The sequence below is a fragment of the Anas acuta genome, chromosome 14, assembly GCF_963932015.1.
Source record: "Anas acuta chromosome 14, bAnaAcu1.1, whole genome shotgun sequence".
NCBI classification, from domain to species: Eukaryota; Metazoa; Chordata; class Aves; order Anseriformes; family Anatidae; genus Anas; species Anas acuta.
This window is the reverse complement of record NC_088992.1, coordinates 13,808,075-13,828,205: the sequence shown is the minus strand read 5'-3', so window position 1 is coordinate 13,828,205 and position 20,131 is coordinate 13,808,075. Positions and strand designations below refer to the sequence as shown.

Sequence of the window (20,131 nt, the reverse complement as noted above, 5' to 3'; positions counted from 1 at the left end):
ATGTGGGATTTTAAGAAATGTGGGATTTTGGTTAGAAAGTCTGAAACGAGCACTGTAAGAGAACCAATGCACAGAACTCTGGGACAACACCTGCAGTACGCAGCGTGGCTGGGATGCCTCCCACCTTCCCGTACAGGCACCAGAACACCCCACAGATTTGACTGTTTCCCTGGTGCCACCCCAGTACTGCACAGAAACCCAGGGTGAAGCTGCTCAACTGTCAGTTTGTTTGGAAAAGCACGTTTACAATCAAATCCTAACTAGAAAAGCAATGCCAGGCACCTCTGCTGTTCCATGCAGTTCTTTCTCTCCCCTCCAAGATTGGAAAACAACTAAAAAGATAATTAAAGGCAAAAGCACAGTGCAAGTGTGACCTCCCAGTTCTAGGAAAACATGCCTGTTTGAGGGGAAAACAGCCTATCACTGTTTTCCATGTGTTTGCTCCTTCAATTATCTCCCTTTGTGCAACTTGGAGACAATTATACACAATCATAACACAAACCTGATGTGCCAAGGGAATTTGCCTACATTATAAGAACTAAGAGACTTCTGGAAGAGCACGCTGACAAGTTATTCATCCCTTCTCATTCTTTTCCAATTTGATGGGGGAACTAATTAAGATAGAAAGTCATCTTTCCGTTTGGGATCAGCTTTTAGTGGCCAGCTGGTCATCAGACTGAACTGGGCTTAAGCTCTTCAGACCTGGCACTGCACTGGCTCAGCCCCAGACTTCTGCTCTGAAGGCAGCAGACTGCCGGTTGTGCTGCTCGCTCGGCGTGGGATGAAGGGTCCAAGGAGGAAAGCCTCAAGTTTTATCTGCAGATTTGTCATCTGTGCTCGGAGGGCAGAGCTGCAGCTCATTAACTCCTTTGCTGTTACAGAGCTGACAGCCTACCCTTGGAAACAGCAGCGAATTTAAGACAGCAACAGCACAAACCAATATAATTAGAGACCTGAAGGCGAGGTATTTACAAATGCAATGCTAACACCGAAGACACTGGAGACAGAGCATCACAGATGCAAGTCAGCCAATTTAAACAGCTTCAGAAACCATCTATGTTCCAACACTCAGTTCTGAGAAGTCGTCTAAGGGAGAGTTTCCCTAAAGCCCCGTTCTTGGAAGGGCTGCAATTTGCACTTTTACATACCAGGCGCTGGATTACTCCAGCTGCCGAGCGCCCAAACACCATCCGAGCGCCTTCACGCCTCAGGGTCCTGTGACAGCGATTACCCATAGCTACAGAATACATTAAGAACGCCACAAATCAGTATTCTTTCTTTATTTAGAGGTTTTTAAAGAGAACAGCAGTCGGTAGAAGTATGCTGACCAAACATTTCAGGACACTAGCTGGCTTAGCTCTTAGGAGCACACTATAAGAAGCTCCATAATCAGCTTACCCTAAGAAAATGCTGGCCTCGAATAAAAGAAACTGAGGTATTATTTACATGTATGTGAAGGCCCTGTAAAGCAGTAAGTCATATGCAGGTGCACATTTTAATTCTGCGAGTAGATGTCATTTCATTTGGACATTATATAGTGTGGCTACTGTGGGAAAATACTTGATGTTTTTTGAGAACTTGTAAAATCCCCTTACACTGCGTAAATTTTCAATGTGCTGGGAAAGTAGCCACAATACACAGAGAATATACAGCAGCATTTAAATTGGCAATAGAGTGAAAACAGATGTGTACGTATAGAGAAATAACATTATTTTAGATGACTAAATACGGCTGAGTGGGTGGGCAACCTGGAGGACCCTCTAAAAAGGAACATGTTTAATACAATACTGGCAACCACATAAAAGCTGCTCGCTATAGGAAATTTCTGGTTGTTACTGAATAGCACAGTTAGTAAAAGTTTTCATCTGCAACCTCCTTCCAGGAGATATCTTAATATGCTCTGCACACAGCGAGTAGGTACGCGTGCATGGACGAGGGAGAGGAGGAACGCGCTGCTTTTATGGGCTGCTATAAGCGGCGCGGAGTCAATGTAAGAGGCAGTTTATTTGCGCACTTCGGGTACCAAACCGAGCACTAACAGAAGCTGCATTTCCTACAGATCCTAAAAGCCTCCAAGTTCACAGCCTCTGGATGGGGCAGAGCACAGCCCCGCAGCTCACAGGCACAGAGGCTGCTCTCGCTTCAGACGCTCAGCGGAGTAGCCGACAGGCGCTGTACACCCACACCAAAATGCGGACATACAAGGGATAAAGAACAAACACGAAGCCAAAGCATCTGCCCCAACAGGGGAGCTGTTTGGCAGCTGCAGAAATGGGTAGCTGGATAAAAAAAAGGCATTTAGAGAAAACCACACAGAGCAGCCCAAGATGCGGAGGCATCGCCAACCCTGGGCTATGCCAAGGTAAATTCGCTGGTACGAGGATGCACAGTAAGAGATGCAATCCATCTGAACTAACAGTTGGAGTATTCTCTGTACCCTGGGTGTTAAGAATGATCTACTAAGAGCAGGGTTTTTTTCCCATTTTACAGTGTACACTGTGTTCAGTTCCTTGGGTTTTTATCCTTGTGAATGTTACTGCAGAGTGGGCTCATCTTTATCCCAAAACACAAGGAGGCTGTTCCCTCAGAACACAGCTTTCAAGATACAAGGGACAGAAAGAGGAACCCACACATTTGTACTATAAACAGATTCTCCTCAGACACTTATCTCCTGATATCTCCTCAGTCCCGAACTCTTGTTCTTCACAGCACTTAAGGGATGATCTTGTGTCACCAGGGCAAAGAGGCCTTACTATTTCATTCCCTATGAAGTTAAGAGGGTTTGGCAGGCAAAGATGAAAGGACGGACTGGCCGTGGCACCAGGCTCCTTGCATCTTTGAGGTGTTTCTCCTTCTGGATCCTCTGAAGATGCTACAACCATTAGGAAAGAAAAAGCACAAAACTTCTGAAGAAGAGTACTGATTCCCCAAGATCCCAGGGAGAATCTAGACTTCACTGTTGGGTTTCCAAGCTGCTGTGAGACAGGGAAGGCCAAAGAACTTCTCTGCCTCTGTAACAGCCATAAGAAGAGGGACTACGTGATGCAGACTCCCAAGAAGGCTTAAGCTGGTCTTCCAGAGCAATCTGCAGGGCAGTGGCTGTCCTGTCCTTACCCCAACAGCCTAAGCATGAGGTTTCTGACCGCAGCGGGATGACTGCCTCACAGTAACAAAGCGTGTCAATAGCAAAGCCTCCTTCCACAACAGTTTGTGGAGGGATAAAAACCCTGCGAGTAAACACCATCACCATCTTCCTTGTATGTGTAATCGCTTCCAAAAAACAGTGGTAAGGAGCAAAGCGCCAGTGGTGGGCACGGAGCTGCAGAGACAGATAAAAAAAAAACCTCAAGCAGGCCAGGAGCTGGATCAGCACCATGTACTGCACATGGGCACCAATGACATCCCCCTGCCACAGCAACAAGGCAGCCAAAGTGCTCGCCCCGTACCCATCCCCTTCACAGAGCTCCTCCTGAGATGCACAGAGCCAAGGCGATGAACCAGGTGATGCGGTCAGAGAGCTCCATGCAGCTGCCACCTCAGCAGAGGAGCTGAAGAGCCTGGCTGCAGGCACAGCACAGTTAATTACACAGACACGAAGACATCAATGCCCACTGGCACCTGAGCCAGTAAAACTTTATTTGGAAGCGAGCAGCAGGGCATAAAATGTACGGACTAACATCTTGAACATGAACTGGCACGGCTGTTAGAAGAGACAAGGCCAAGAGCTGCAAACCCTTCCCTGCTGCATCCTGTGACTTGCTGTCCTACTTCACCATTATGTTTATTGTTGCCCTATTCGTTCTCTTACCCTTTTCAGTAAGAAAGCAGAAATAACGTGACTCACGATGCACTACGGGACTGAGAAGAACAGCACCAGAAGTGACTAATTTGCATTTCATTCTCGTAATGCTTTGAAGTGTCGAAGGCAGCAGCCATAAAACTGGGAGCGGCACGACACTTGGTCTCTCCTATGAGAACCGTTTAGTGCCTAAGTTGAAAATTTATATACTACTGATGCCGAAAATGCAGACACTACTGCTCACTCAAAGAATTTCCTCTATGACCACCAACTCTTCATATTTTAGAGATTATCCCCAATCAAAGCTAAATGTAAGTCTGAAAGAATGCAGAGAATTGCATGGAAGGAACTGTTGCCGTGCTACATGGGAAGATGCAATAAACAGTGACAGAGTAAACAAAGCAAGAAAGCAAACCTGAACAAAGACTCTTTAGGAAACAATGGTAGCCAGGTTTGGGTATTTACCTGAAAAGCCAAGAACGAGCCATCTTCGTGAAGAATCGCAGAAGCAAGACTAACAATTAGAGAAGCAGGGCTTGATTAACACATACCGTACTCAAGTATTTGTATTATTGTTAATTAAAGTTCGGGGTACATGTGTTTAGTACAAGCAAAACCCATTTTCACAAAAAAAAAAAAAAAAAAAAAAAAAAAAAAAAAAAAAGGAAAAACTTCCAGTAACTGAAAAGTGGGTTTCTGGCTTGATTTATAGAAATCACAGGATACTCAGGCTATATTGTTACACTGCGAAGAACAGTCTGAAATTAAAGCAATCCAAAAAGCTAGGAGTGTACTACCGAGAGCCAGTCCAAGTCCAATATTACACAGGCTTTCAAATCAGTTTGGGGTAAAACATCACTTTTAGTATGAACTCCAAGACCAGAAGAAGAGCCATAAACAGTGTCGTCCAAAAATCTAAATAACTCTAGAGAAAAAAGGAATGGGAAGCTTTTCCTAGCAAGTCTTACAATTAAAGCATGATTTTCTGGCAGAATTAAAGATCCAAAAATTAAGTTCCCATCGTTTACAGCTGCTCAGATAAGATCCAAATGTGAACAATACAAATTGATGAAGTGCTGCCTCTCTCTGCGTGCGACTGATCCAATGTGCATAAAGCTGCCTGTAGGTCCACCAAGTAAAACTACTCCTGAGCCTACTGCAGCTTTGCAGAACCCTTTTTAAAGCCCCATTCAAAAAAGAACAGATGAAATTTATGATCCTGAGTGAGAGAAATCTGAACAGTGGAATATGGTGATTTCCTACAGAGGAAGACCTGCAGAAACTGCATAAGGGCCACTCACACAGAAGGGCCATAGGAAATTACCCTGGGAAAAAGCTGACAGCATAATTTAGAGTGCTCTGAGACGCAAAATGGTGCTACACACCAGACAGCTGAGACAGATCAGGTGAAAAAAAAAAAGGCAGACAAACTGATGTTTCTGGCCTAAAGAAGAGTTCAGCATTGGGAGTGTCTTAATGCCCAGGCTGGCACCGGTACTGATTTGTTGGGAGCAGCAGGAGGGGCTGCAGAGGCAGGGAACAAGAGGCTGAAGATGTGCAGTTGTGTCCCCTCCCGGTGCCCTGCCCCACGCATCCATTACTGGAGGCTGTCGAGAGATGGGATGCAGCATGAGAGCACCTCTGATTTGATCAGTACAGATGCTTTGTTCCCCAGGGAGGGAATAAACACCTGACCCTTGTGTTTGGAAGCACCTTAAGATGTGACTTTGGAAGTAGCTGTGGAGCAGACTTCAGGGGCTGGCTGAAAAACGTCTAGGTGTATATTGCTGACCAGATTCCCCCCACACACTCATGTAAGATTTCTCCAACACTGTAATTAATGTAATACTTAACAAACCTCTTTCCTCAGGAGTACACCAGAGACCTCTCGGCATTAGCATCAAGGTGACAGCTTCGTTCCCTTTCCAATTTTTCCTCAAGATTTTAAAATTTCAGTTCTAGTTCTCAAACCTCAACTTTCTCAAAATGCAGAACACACGCTGTTTATTTCACTGCCTGAAACCATCCTTCCCTGAAGCCTTCACCAAAACCCCATTTTAACCTTCTCTGCGTTAGGTGGACCTAAGCCCCCATGGAAGCAAGGCGAGGCACTTGCCATGCACTTGAAGATAAGGGCAACATTTATGAAATAGTCTCTGCTCATCCCAAGAAATAGATACTTGTGCTCGTTCTGCAGGGAAAACTGAGTAGTTGGCCATACTTCACAAATAATATGGAAAAAATCCAGGGACTTGGGGTTCTGGAAGCGGCAGTATTGAGCTTCCCATGCTGGCACGCTGCCGATTAACACAATCCACTTCAAGCTGCTGACCTTCGCCGCCGCGCTTCGGGACTGCCCCCAGCCGCAGGACACCCCGCAGCAAAAAATTCTCTCTATAAACAAGTCTCACAAACAGATTTTTTTTTTTCTTTATATAAGCCCCAAATCAGGCTTTCCATTAAGAAAAAAAAAGACTCCCAAAGGAGGTTGGCAATTCAACATCTAACTTGGAGACATTTAAAATTACTGGACCACCTCTCGTGAAATGAAACCTAATTAAATATTTGGCTTTGCAGTGGAGGTGGAGAGTAGCTACTTCTTTCCAAGAACTCGTTTTCAGATCTCCAAGTGTCCTCTTATTTTCAAATCCAATGATTTCAGAAGTGACATTATGTTCCTAAATGCGCTTGGCACAAAATAAACAGCTACTGGCACTAACACACGTTCAGAGAGGCTGGGGAACCTCCCTGTGCCAAATCAGAGCCTGGGCTACCTTGCAGTTCACACCACTTTGTGGTTGCATGGACTTTTGACCCAAAATGCAAATAGAGCCCCAGGGAAAGAAATAAATAGCAAATTTGATCATTCCTCAATTTTCCTTCCAATTGTTAATTCGGTTTTTGGATTACTTCGCAAATTCTGTCAATCAATGAAAGAATAGAGGACGTTCCCCTTGGAGCTCACCTCTACCCACACAACCCCATTCAGCACCAGCTGCTGGAAAGGAGGAACTCAGCACAAGAAGCAGTCCAGCAGCACTTGGTTAATCTTTGTCCTCCAGGGGACACGTCCTGAATGACAAGATTTTCAGGTATATCAAATAGGCTTTACTGTATTGAGAAAATAAAATCAACTCCTTCAGATACAAGATAAGTTTCTTATAGAAACACTACCATAATCATATAAAATGCTAATATGGTAGCCTTGGTAGAGGAATAGAGTGTCTGCATCCTTGGCTCATCGCTAGCTCCCTAAACTCTGACCCTCAGACAGAAACAGGAAGATCCTACTCCAGATCCAGGCAAATATTTGAAGAAAAAACATTTTGCTATTCAGAGATAGAAAATTCTTCATCACTGCTAAGATGAAAGTTTCATTTAAGAGCTTCTGCACACTGCTTTGAAAGATGAAGGAAGGGGGAAAGGGATGAAACTGAGTGAAACTATAATTTCAGGCTTAAAAAAGCAGAGGAAAAGTTAGGAAGTGCTCCAAATCCTACAGTTCAGTTTTGTTGCTATTGTTACCCACCATCTACTTTCTTAAACAATGTTAAAAGCTTCTTTTTGACAGTCCTTTAGGGAAGCAATTTGTGAAAAGTGCTTTAAAGGGTGATTTATAAGAAAAATTCTAATATTCTTTTGGAAGCAGATGAATTATTGGACCCTTGGCTATTAGCAAAAACACCAACCCCACTCCGGGTTGGAAACCTGCGTAACAGCAGTATTTCACAAAGCCTGAAAGCAGCATTTAAGCAGGGAAAACGTTGACATGGCACAACATCCTCGTCCTCCTGCCTTCCCCCTCCAGCTGAGCCATTTTGAAGAACCAGGAGTGGGAAATAGGCTGCCTGCAGGAACTGAACAGTGATGATCCCAGAAGAAGCCATTGGTTTTCAAGGAGAGGCTTCACCCCTCTACAAGACTGGACAAAGATGCATTTGTTTCAGAGGCAAGAGCAGACAGCTCCCAGCTCCTTTCAGCCTTACTTTTCTACAGAAGTATCCATGGATCACCTACAGCCTTGAGGCTAGTTGACAAAGCCTGGAATTCTACCCAAAAGGACTGGCAAGCAGCAAAGGCCAGAGGTTGTTCTTGGATTTACAGGCACAAGCACGGGATGGGAGGTTCAGAACAACAGGAGGCTTCCCTCGAACAGCTCTCGTTTTGCTTCTCTCTACTTGCCTCACTCAGCTGGAGATGCAAGAGCTGTCCATGTGTCCCGCTGCCCCTTAACCACGTTATGGGTAAAAGCATCAGCTAGAACCTGCAGAAGCCATTTGGAAAGCAGCTGGATGGGACGCTGGCTTGGAATGGGCACAAATGATGGCAGGAGCCTGGAGTTTCCTCTTCGTACACGGCAGGAAGGAAAGGACAGCTGTTCCCACGCTCATTACTCACGTTTCTATTTTTAAGTACTCGTGGCTTGCCATCCTTTACGTACACCACGCTACAGCTCCAACTCCCTTTCAAAGCCTGACATGAGAGAACCCCTTACTCAGCATGTCCTACGTTTGCCGCATCATCCACGTGAGCGTTATATAATGGAAAATAAAAACGTAGGAGTTGAAACCCAAAGCTAGGGTTCAGAGAGTAGCGTAAGCTTGCGTTTCCTGATTTCCAAACACTGATGCGTTCTCTGCCTGTTTTGAATACATCAACACTCTTCAGGCAGCGCAGTGAAAAGTCTTCTTAATTTGAGGGTCTATTTTAACAAAATTCATTTTTTTCAAGAAACACGTTCACTAATACAGTAGATATTTAGTGGTAAACCCTTTCTCCACTCCCAGATTTTGACATATTTTACTCTTAATATCAGTACTAGTAATGGCAATGAGTGATGCACGAGGATTTGTGTGTTTTTTTTTTCCTCCCCTATTTATTTCTTACTGGCAAGAACTGTCCATTTCAGGAGTATCGTTTCTGTACACCTTATGTGGGTCTGCAGCCACTTAAGAATCAAAGTACTAAAAAGACGACTGAAGGTCACAAGTCCTTATAACATAACATCTCTAAGGCACACTCCATCTCTAATAACAGGAAGATTTCCTATACATATGTTCCACTTGTATCTAAACAAACGAGTTTCAGAACAATAATCTTAAAAATCTGGGATAGAGTAACGTTGAACTCCTCCAACGATTTGTGATCTCAAAGCTCATCTTTTCATGCTGTGTTTCTTTACCAAACAATGCCAAAATTTTGCAGAACACAAGAGGATATTATGTTAAGAGTTACCCTTAATCCCATGGTCTTACCACCACAATATAACTGTAATTCCTTATACAAAAAAGACACCTCCCCTCAAATAACAAAATGTGTATCATTCAGCTTGCAAGCAAATGCCAAGTTTGGTCTTACTATGCCTAGGTTACTTAATACTAAAATACTTCTGTATCACTAGATGTTTATAAATTGTGTAGCAATATTCAAAAATTGGATTGTATTTTGCAGCAGCTACACAGTACAGATAGGTCAAGATTAATTTTGCTTATGGAGTCCAAAGCAACACAAATTCATACTTGCCATAGCAGAAGCATGGAATTGCTCAGGAAGGGGCCTTAAATATCACCCGGTTCCAACCCCTCACCATGGGCACGGATGCCACCCCCTAGATCAGGTTGCCCAGAGCCTCATCCAACCTGGCCTTGAACACCTCCCAGGATGGGGCATCCAGCTTTGGGCAGCCTGTGCCAGAGCCTCACTGCCATCTGAGTGAGAAATTTCCTCCTAACATCTCATCTAAATCTCCCTTCTGAATTTAAAACTGTTTCCCCTTGTCCTGTCACGAGCAAAAAGTTGCTCCCCAAAAGCAGAATGATTCCATTAGATCACATCTGCCTTAACCATCAAAACATGTGTTTCCCTACTAATGAGTCTCGGATCAAAATTTTGTGTCTGTCACATGGTTGAAAGAAATACATTACAGTCTGTGGTACAACCTAAGAGTTCTGCAGTGTGTACACAGCACCCTGAGCAAGACTTCAATTTTCTGCTGGTGGGCAGGATACCGAGATGATCCTGATCTATCAGGACGTTTTAGAAGAGCGAGCCCAACTTTGTTATCCTTCAGTGAGATAAACAACTTTTTGTTTTGAAATCAAAAGATCAGTCACTTCTACAATCTCCCTACCACTGGAACCCCTACTGAGTTTATTATTGTAGGGCTCGTTTTTCTCATCATATCACTAGAGCCAGGAAAAAAGACTCCCATAAACTGCAGAAAAATGTATTTGTCTCAGTGACAGCTTTAGAAATAACAAGTTACTAGACCAGCTACACTTTAAGTAACTGGTGTTTACAGTGTTAACAGTGATCACTTATTGAGAACAACCACTATATTAAAACATTCAGAAATATATGGAATTGTCTTGGAGTAGTAAAGTTTCCTAAAACTGGCATTTTATTAAAATCCACAGCCCCAAAGGAATTCCAAACTATTTAGAACGCAAAAGGTCAGTGTTAACACTGAAAGCTTTGAAGTGACACATTAATGTCTGTACTGCAGTGATGAGATGATGAGGGAATTTTTCACGTTTTCTGAAGAGCCAGAGCTCACACAGTGGCAGCGATACAAATGCACATGATTAGCTTCATTGCTCTAACATGCAACATCTTTGAGACATTAACTGTATGAAACATTATTTCTGCTGCAGATATTACATATCAGAAAACATACCTCTATATCCTGTATTATCTTTGGGTATAAGGACCTGTAAAATGAATTTGGGGGGCCATCTGTTGGTCTGTTTTTAAACAGGTACTGATCCCTAGAAAGAACCAGAAACATTTTTCAATTTACCACAAAGAAGCCAAACTGTAAAGGAATTCAAAATCCACACGTAACAAAAACTTATGACACATTCTCACAGAATATTTGTAATCATTTTTAGTATTGAAATTACAGCCCCTGTGACTTCACAGTCTGACAGCTGTATGTGAAAAGAAACAGGTGTTTTCCTCAGGGTTTCCCGAATTAGGGTTCTCTGCTTTGTAAGGCTTTTAAGCCAGTAGGGTGTCCTCCTCTTGCACAGCTCCTTAATCCATGCCTTGCATTTTCTTAGGCACACCACTAGAGAGCACAGAAAAACAGGTTTCTAAAGCAAAACACCTCCTATCTTCAGAAACTTGTAAAGGGTAAGGACTGCATATAAACTTGTGAACTAACTCGTAAAGGATAAGGACTGCAGAGATCCTCAATTACTATACACTTACTTTTTGGCGGAGCTCATGATTAGGTAAATTCATCAAGGAGAACACTGTAAAAGGTGAATTCAGTTATTGTCCAGGTACTTACCAACCCCTTCGTTCTGACAGTCCCTTCCATAGCGGATCTGTGCGTACCATTCTTTCAATCAATTTTTTCCATAGCATTCCCTCAGAGATGACTCTCTGCCATTCCTTACATACCAGCTCTGCTGCACAGAGTGATCTGGCATCAAGATAGGAAAGGATGTTTTCTGCTATGTGATCTAAGCCTTGCTCTACAAAGAAATAAAGGCAATCAAAACGTCAATCACTTCACAGTAAACTACTACACACGTTTTGCAGTACATTCAGAGAAAGCTGACACAGCTTTATTTCAGGCACTGGAGCAACACGGTTATTAAATTACCACACACAGAAGCACCAGTTATGAATCAACCCCAACAGGTACACCAAAATACCCAGCTCTTCAGTCCTTTCCTGGTACAGTCTGCCTATTGGATTGGTCCCATCTTCACTGAACAAGAACGAGCACAAACCACAGTTCAGCACAGCACAGCAGCAGCAAGCATTCGGCTGCCTGGAGCACAGAACTGTGCATGTTTTGAGCATGTAACGCGTTGGGCTTCGTGGTCCAAGCGGCAGATACTCCTCAAGATCCTTTAACTCTGTGCTGCTACATGGTAAACTGTTGACTCTTTCTACTCCCTTACACATAACACCAGATAATTCAGCTCAGCAGAAGATGGGACTCTACAGGAGCAAATGCAGACATCTCCAGGAGAAGCATTAGCAGACTAAGAAAAAGACGTTTTCTTGCACTTTTAAATACAACAGGGTCCTTGTGTTTGAACTCTTTTATAATCTACACATGACAAGTGCACTCCTCAGTTTTGTTCAGATCTTGGTATGCCACAGACACCATGCCCTGTACCCTGGTTAAGGAGAAGTCAATGACAACGAATTAGACAGCAATTCCTTCACTGTACATGGTTATACTGATTCTTGGCTTACTGTCACTGGACTCCATGCTTAGAGAAATTATCACTGAATGACTTAGAACATTAGCTGACTTATGCTCCTCTATAGCTAGAGAAAAATCCAAGGATAATTGTTTGTGAAACAACTTGGAGTAAGTCACACGGTAACATTCAACGCAGCATTTATTTTTCATCCAGTCACTGTGATTGCTTCCAGTGTAAGAATCCACTAAGAAACCTCAGGATCATCACCAAGAGTCAAGGAACTCTGAAATACTGACAGGTGATGGCTCCACTTCTGTATAATCCAAAATAAACTCAGTGTACCTTCAAAGATTTCCAGTGTGTATAAAATAGCCAGATATTATCTTAGCTTTAAATCTTCACCTGCTGCTCTCCCAGCCTCGGGGCACACCACAGTTTTGGGCAAAGGAGCGAGGTACAAGCTTGCTTGCTTCAGATTTCACCATGCAGTCTGCACTGGGTCAAAGGAGGAGTTTGGCCACGTGCACAACTGAACTCCAAAGTGAAACACGGCCGCTCCAACGCACGCCCTCTGGCCATACGTGGGTGGCACTGAACCACCACCTACCTGCGGGTTTCTCCTGCCCTAATGGCACAGGCAGCACAATGCAGGGCCGTTGGGCAGGTAGCGATAGTTGCCCCAGCAGCCCCCAGCAAGCTGGGCAAACACTGGCATGAAGGATGAAGATCCCAACTACCAGAAGCAGCTTCTTAACCCCAAGGACCCTTTTATACCATGGTGGGGATAGACTGCCATACAAAATGTGCTGTGCTCCCCAGCAGTAGTAGAGCTGCACCAGAACTGGGTCCTGCCCATCCATCCAGGTCCACGTAAGGCAACAGGCTGAAGTGTACCATGTCATGAATGTTACCTGGTATTTGCTAAAAAGCTGTAGGGACTTACGCTGGTGGAAGGAAAAGCACCTCCATAAAGATGATGAATCCATACGCTGCCACCTCAGATCTGTCAAGGCCCAGAACAAGTGGCACGCTGCATGCAGCTGCTTGTGGTCTCTGCTAGACCTTACCCACCCCATTGAGTGTGTTAGATTTAAAAAAATCTAATTATAGTTGAATAAAACACATAAATAGAAATCACTTACATAAAGTATTCACACCAATTATAAACTAGCAAACTTTTCTTGTCCATATCCCAGCTACGGCGTCACCGGCCCCCAAAAAAACACCAGCAGGTCTGTAACATTGCCCAGAAACCTGCAGTTTTGCTTTCCTCAGAACTCCAACCAGAAATCTATCAGAATAACTTCATTTTCACAAACAACTTATGCCAGTTGGCCAACCTTAAAAAAAAAACAACAGGTATTTGAAGCAGGAGATGACCTTTTTAATTTTCCACTCTACCTCATGACGCCCTACTTTAGGCTTCAAATACTCAAAAAAAAAAATCAAAGAAACTACTGTTAGCTTTTGTAAAGAATCAACACAGCCTGTTCATACAGTCCTTTACTACTCTGGATGTAAGCACAGCCTTTGTAAACCTGAGCAGCAACAGAAATAGACGTGCACATGTGGCTTTAAAGCACTTGGTCGGGTCTTCTAGATAACTCAGCTACAAAAAGGCTTTAAGAATGACACACGCTCCTACAAAGTAAACCGGGTTTGTACGAATTTTTCAATGACAGTCCTAATAACAGATTCAGCTAGCTGACATATAGCAAGGTCCAAGCAACCAGCGCATTTCAAACCCAGCCACTGGTGAAGCAGCAAACCCACCCCTACCAGTCAGACAGCTCGCAGCAGCTGGGAGCTGCACCACCTCCTCCTCCTGCAGGTTGAGGAAACCACCAGAGCACTCACATACATTGTACGTGTGCTCTTCGGTCTGCCCCAGCCCAGCCTTGCCAGTAAACGTCAACTTGAAGACTCTAAACACCCTTTTCTTGGAATACATTTCAGTTACTGTGATGGGACAACACTGTGAAGGTTTTTCAGGGCAATAAAATCACTTCATCTCGAGGCCGTTTTCCAGGGTTAAAAACATGGATCACTGGCTGTTGTGCAGATGAGCCACCTCACTGTGTGAAGTGGCTGGATAAAAATCAAGCAAGCAGGTCTGCTTAGTAAGCAGCTCCCCAAGGCTGAAGGTTACGGGTGTGAGTGATGAGCAGGGCACACGCGTGCTTTAACAGAAGCCTATCCAGCGGTTACTTTACACAAATACACAGTTGTCACGTTCAGGAGCACAGGATCAGCCTGTGCAGAGGCAACAACTGCCTGGTATGGCTCTAATCCCACAACAGTTATCTACTTACACTCCCCAGACCCAGCGCAGGACTCTGAAAAGGAAGAAGCCAATTTTCTACGAGAAGCATTGTAGGTCCCAAAGCTAACGGTGCAGAGGACACAGCAATTAAGCACCGTAACAGCAAAATCCATCAGTAGAGCAGGACGCTGAGGTTTGTGTGTAAATTAAGAGTTTAGGGCTCCCATTTCACCGCACTTTTACTTTCAGTAGCCCTTATAAAATACCCATGTGTACAGCTCCCTCCTCAGGCTACCAGCTGGTGCTTCCACTGTCCCCGCAGCAGGGTGCAGGGCTAAAGGTGTCGGTGATTTGCTCACACAAGGATCTGCCGGCAGTCATCAGCTACTGAGAGACTGAGAAATGCTAAGAAATTATAGAACTTAGCCAGTTCAGTTTGTCCAGTTTCAGACTACCACATTTCAAGCTTAGTAAGTAAATTTAAAGGTGAGTGATTGCTAGGTTCAGAAGATGTTACAAGTACAGAAGTTGGCTACAGCCACATCAGCAGATCCAGTTATTTTAACGCCGACATCAACACTTTCTGTAAAGCACAGGAGAAAGACGAGAGCGCTGGCTTTCAGCTCCCAGCTGCCCCAGATACAGGGATGCTGGCCTCTCTCTTCCACGCCAAAGGCATTTCTAAGCAGCTGCAGCACGGCAGAGCAGAGCCACGCAAGGCTAGGCTTTTCAGATGACCTTAATTCCTCTTTGTTAGAAGGAAAAAAAAAAATCACTCCGGCTATGTCTGGAGTCCCAACAAGCCATTAGCACATGACACACTGATGACAGGCAAACGGTCCATCATCTGCACCTTTAAGGCGCGAAATTCTTTACTCGGGCACCTGAAAGATTGCAGGTGGATAAACCAAAACCATGCAAGGTTCGCCAAATAAACTAGCCGGACAGCCAAGGGACGGGCTGGCCCTAGCACATGCGCTTTGCTCAAACCAGGACTATTTATCTCTGGGCATCACAAAGGTGGGAGAGCAGGATCCGTGCCGAACATACTGGATGCTTTTCCAATCCTGAAGTAGTCCAAAGTGTAATTTCACCTGACTGGCATAACTTAATAAAAAAAAATTAAAAAAAAACAAACCCTACATGTGCATATGAACATTCTTTGGGGAATTTAATGGTAATTCACTAAAAACATTTAAGCAAATCATACCTCCGGACTTCTTCCAACCACATACTTAAGAAGGAAGTTATGGACAAAGCATCCAGCTAGCAATCTCTGAAGTGAAAAGATCACAAACACACCAGATACAAAAACACAGTTCCCAAGGGAGTCAATGACAGATCAATGTGAGATGTATCAATGTAAGATGTTCAGGGGATGCCCACATGCAGTAACGGTACCATAAAGGTTTATCAGTTACTGCCACCTCCTGGCAACAAGCTAAATAATTACCCCTCCAAACCAGGAAGAGCTCCGAGGAGCTGTAAAGGTACCTACCAGTCACCAACCCAGTAACAAAGCTGGACTGCAAAGCATCCTCTGAGCTCCACAGATGCATGCCTTCCCTGGCTCCTACTCTAACACACCTTGGTCACCTTTCAGAAAACACCGACCAGGTCTAGATCTGCTCGGGAGTGGAAGTGAGATGCCCATCAGTTAGCAAGGCAGTTTCACTTGTTTCTCAACAGCAGGCAAGTGTTCTAGAATCAAGCACAAATACTGCAGGAGTTGCACCTGCAGCATACAGCACGTTCCCGTGTTAGAAATCCACATTTCCCATTTGCAATCCCTTTGTGTGAAAATTCATGTCATTTAGGCAGTTTCAGAAGAGTTTGATTTAGATTGTTATTCCGAAATGACAAGAGGATCTGGATCACAGACACGACAGCAGACAGCACACACCATGGCTTGCTTTCCACCCTAACACCTTCTAGTGCGAGGCAAATACAAGCTTGCAGCCCATGGCTTTGTGATTCCCTGTTTAGAAATAAACGCGATGCTAGAGTAATACAGAGCGTATGTATTCATCAGCTTATCGAGTCCAGTTGCTTTCAGTTTTCTTCTCCTCGTGAAACGTCGTTTTCTCAAAAAGATGGTTCTCCAGATTAAAGGCAGTTGTGCAGAGCTGATTACGAAGTGACAGATGACAAAGCAGAAGTCTTGTACAATCGTTCAGTCTTCAAACAGCTGCATTTGGAAGGGCAGTATTGGTCCTTCAAAAAACAGTTGCAAAAACCTGGATCCAAACCCACCCGAGTTGCAAGTCCAGACACGCAATCAAACGAAGCAGACAGGAGCATCCTCATCGAGTAGTGAAAAACAATTTTTACCACGCTACTTTCAGTTGCGGAGCTCTCTAGCAGTCAGTAAAATCAGGCATTATGACGGCACGCTGGAGAAGCTGCCCAGCAGGGCGAATTGACCAACAGTTTCTCCAAAACCTGAGTCTTTCTTGGAGGGACCAAACGGTGTCGTTTGCTGTCCACAGACATCACGAAGCACAGGAGAAGAGCTGGTGAACCTGTGAGGAGGTGCAGGCAGCGAGGCACAGCAGGTGCCAGCAGGCAGGCAGGCCCAGGCCCCTCTTCCAACATCAGGGAGCGCTGCAGCAGCGGGCACTCGGCTGTCCTGAGCGGCTTTACGCAATGCACAACCCAGAAGAATGAGGCCAAGACCTTCTCAAAATTCAATTTAATAAAGAATGTTTCACTGCAACACACCAAGCATTTAGAGACAGGGCTGGAACGTGGTTTCTGAGGAGAGTAAGTTGCCAAATAAACCTAAAATACACGGGAAGTCTTCTTTCCTGAGACGACTTTTGTTTTCTACAGGTTAGGAACGCTGTCGAGAAGATTCAGGCCTGGCAGCCCCTCAGCAAACGGATGCTGTATGGAACAGCGAGGCCTCAAGTCTGGAGAGCCTAAAAGCGAGTGCCACGTGCTTGGCCCATTTGGGCTCGCTTTAAAAACCCAAAACTTTGCACTGTTGTGTGTGGTGCAAGCCTAGTACCGGGTACTCATTTTCCATTGAGCTAAACTGAGGTTTTTATTAAAAGCTAGCAGCTGCCACAGCTTCTAACAGTGATAATGTATCTACAGACCCGTACCGACCCGTGGCTGTGCACTCTGAACACACACACACACACACACCCTGCATTATGAAGCCCATATTTCATTGAGTTTTAAGGATCAACAGCAAATTACTGGGTAGAAACCCTCCGTTAACAGATTCATAATTTTTACAATTGTGTATGACACTGCTGAGAGTTAAAATAGGTTCAAAATGTCAGAAACAGGCATTTTCTGCTGTTAAAATGCAGCAGTGTTCTCCTCTATGGATACGCAGAGCCTTGAAAGCTGCACACTGAGCACAAACACACCAGTGCTGCACCGCCAAGCCCACCCTTACAAGTTTTAGTACTTGGAAAGACAGACAGATGTACATTGCTCACATCAAAACCACATCAACTGAAATACTTATCCCGAGGAACTGCAGGAACTGGTTCAATGCGCTGCTGCTTCGATGGGCCTATTGTGATTACTTCAGACAAGGTTCAGTTTAAGACACATTACAGTCTGAAGTGGCTACGATAACTATTTTACATTAAAACTAAGTATTCACCGACTTTTAAAAACCATTTCTGAAACAGGTACTAAAACCTGTAAATTTTCATTAGCAAAATGCACCCAGCATTTATTGGTACCCTTATCAAACAAAGGCAAACATTCCTCCCGACTCTTCTGCCTCTTCCAGAGCTTTTGCAGTTTTATAGAAAATGGTGAAAAATGACAGCTGTTGCTGATTATAGGTACCAGATGAAGGTTTGGTTGAATTTCAATAATAAATTAAAACAATTAAAATCCACGGGGATTTCAAAGCTCAATGTGTAAATATCACTTTGTATGAAAATGAAACCCAAATGTGGGATGTCAACTCTATAAAACTGACTAACATCAGATCCTAAGCAGTCACTTAGATCATACAACTGCACAGATTTTTATTATTTTAGAGACATTTCAGAAGAGCCCTGGCAGGGTTTGCCTTGCCTGATACAACGTGCGGTTCTCCTAGAGCTGTAACACACACAGCGTGTGAGAGGGGCTCGTTCCTAATCGTGGGTGACAAGGTTGTGCTCGAGGGTCAACTTGTTTAAGGAAAGGGCACAATTTGGATGAGTCCATGCAAGGAATATTAACATCTTAAATATTATTAACATCTTAAATATAATTAAAAGACTCGGGAGCACAGTGGTTATTCTTGCAATTACACTGCCCGTTACGCCCCGCTGCGGGGAGCGGTGGTGGCAGACCCAGAGGATCAACAAATGCAGGCTTCTGAGTGACCTGGAGCCCATAAAGGCAGATCAACAGTATCTGCAGGGGCTGATGCTTGTGATTAGCAGTAAAGGAAGGAGCCCAACCACAGCCCAGCTCGTAAGGAGTGAGCCTGCAGACTAAACATTGTGCCACAGCTTGCAGCAAAGCGTACCCAAATTATCACTTTTTCCACTGAAGCAAAGGGAAGCCAGATACCACAGACATTTTCCATTTATCTTGTGTTCTCACAGGTGTAAAAGTCAGCAGGGACAGTAGCATGCAAGAACTAGTTCAGTTTAAAACAGGAATTTGATTTCTTTAAGACAAGTGGAGCTACCTTTTAAAAGGTAGCACCTCAGTTATGTTTGATGTGATGCTAGCCTAACACGGGACTGACTTCATTTCAACCACACCAGATTAAGTTCTTGGGTAACTTTATACAGAGGCACCACATGTTCAAACCCAGTTTTCCTCGTGCCTGATGTTAAGCAAAGAATTATCTGTCTCCCTACTTCTGCTTTCGCCAAAACTCACACGCCCTGCTGCACCTCAGGAAGTAATGAATGGAGACCAGCAATGCAGAGCTTGCATTTAGGTACTAAGGACAAAAGCGCGTAGTTATTCTCTGCAAACACATTTCAGGCATGAAAATCTGGTGCCTGCACGTACGGCAGCTCCCCGCTCAGCAACCAGAGCACAGAAGTTAGGAAACCTTTGCTCCTATCAGGCATTCGGGGCAAGTGGATTTTCTGCCACGTTTAACTTTGAGAAACAGCAGCCATCAAGTGTCGCGAGGAGATCTTGGGGGCTTTGTGATCTCCTGGGTGCGATTCAGTAAGTTTAAAAAGTTGTTTTTGCAGAGTGTCATAGGTAGTGCTAAGCATAAGCAAAATGAAACATGGAACATTTGATGGGGGAAAGCTTTGAAAAAATAAAGTTGTCTCCATGGGATAACAAAAAACCCAACCATCTCCCTCCAAAACTGCTGAAGAGCTGTCCCCAGAAAAAGGAGAGGTTCAAAGATCAAAAATATTCCTCTGTTTGTAAGAAAGCAGGAATCTGTAGTCAAGAACTGAGTTTAGGATCACAACAATCAAAGTCACTTTAAGCCCAATAAGAGATTTATAGTTGAAAAAATTAAGTCACTTGCTTCTCCAAAAGTACCCACCCAACGTATACCCAGACATGGCTGAAAGGTGAAAAAGCATACAAATTGAGCAGGAAAACAGGTTAAGAAGTTTTTTTGTTTTGTTTTGCCAGTTATTCATCGTTAGGTCATCTTCAACCGAGAGAGAATTGCTGCTGGACACCAGGTCTATCCTTGAGTACACGTGTCCCAGCTGTGGAGGACACCATAAAAGCTACTTGGGGCACACACATGTACAGTAGAATCCAACACACCTTATACAAACCTGTACAATTTTATTATATACGTGTTTTCATATATTTTTTCACTTTCCTAAAGCAGAACCTCTTCAACGTTACGTGAAGCACAACCTGCAAAACTGACTCATAATTATCAGGTGTCCAGCTGAGTTCAGACAGCTTTTTGCAACGAGCTGCTGTGTACACTGAATATGCTGC

General features: G+C 44.1%; 1 protein-coding gene across 6 annotated transcripts in view; it reads right to left on the bottom strand.

Annotated features, from left to right (window-relative positions):
• The window catches only part of FBXW11 (F-box and WD repeat domain containing 11), a 71,549-nt gene that overhangs the window by 13,750 nt on the left and 37,668 nt on the right, over window positions 1–20,131 (bottom strand). For all 6 annotated transcript variants that reach the window (XM_068697806.1, XM_068697805.1, XM_068697807.1 and 3 more), the window contains 2 exons: window positions 11,094–11,280; window positions 10,476–10,566 (listed from right to left, as the gene is read on the bottom strand). In XM_068697806.1, the coding sequence (XP_068553907.1) occupies window positions 10,476–10,566; window positions 11,094–11,280 (278 nt within the window). The remainder of the gene's footprint in view (window positions 1–10,475; window positions 10,567–11,093; window positions 11,281–20,131) is intronic.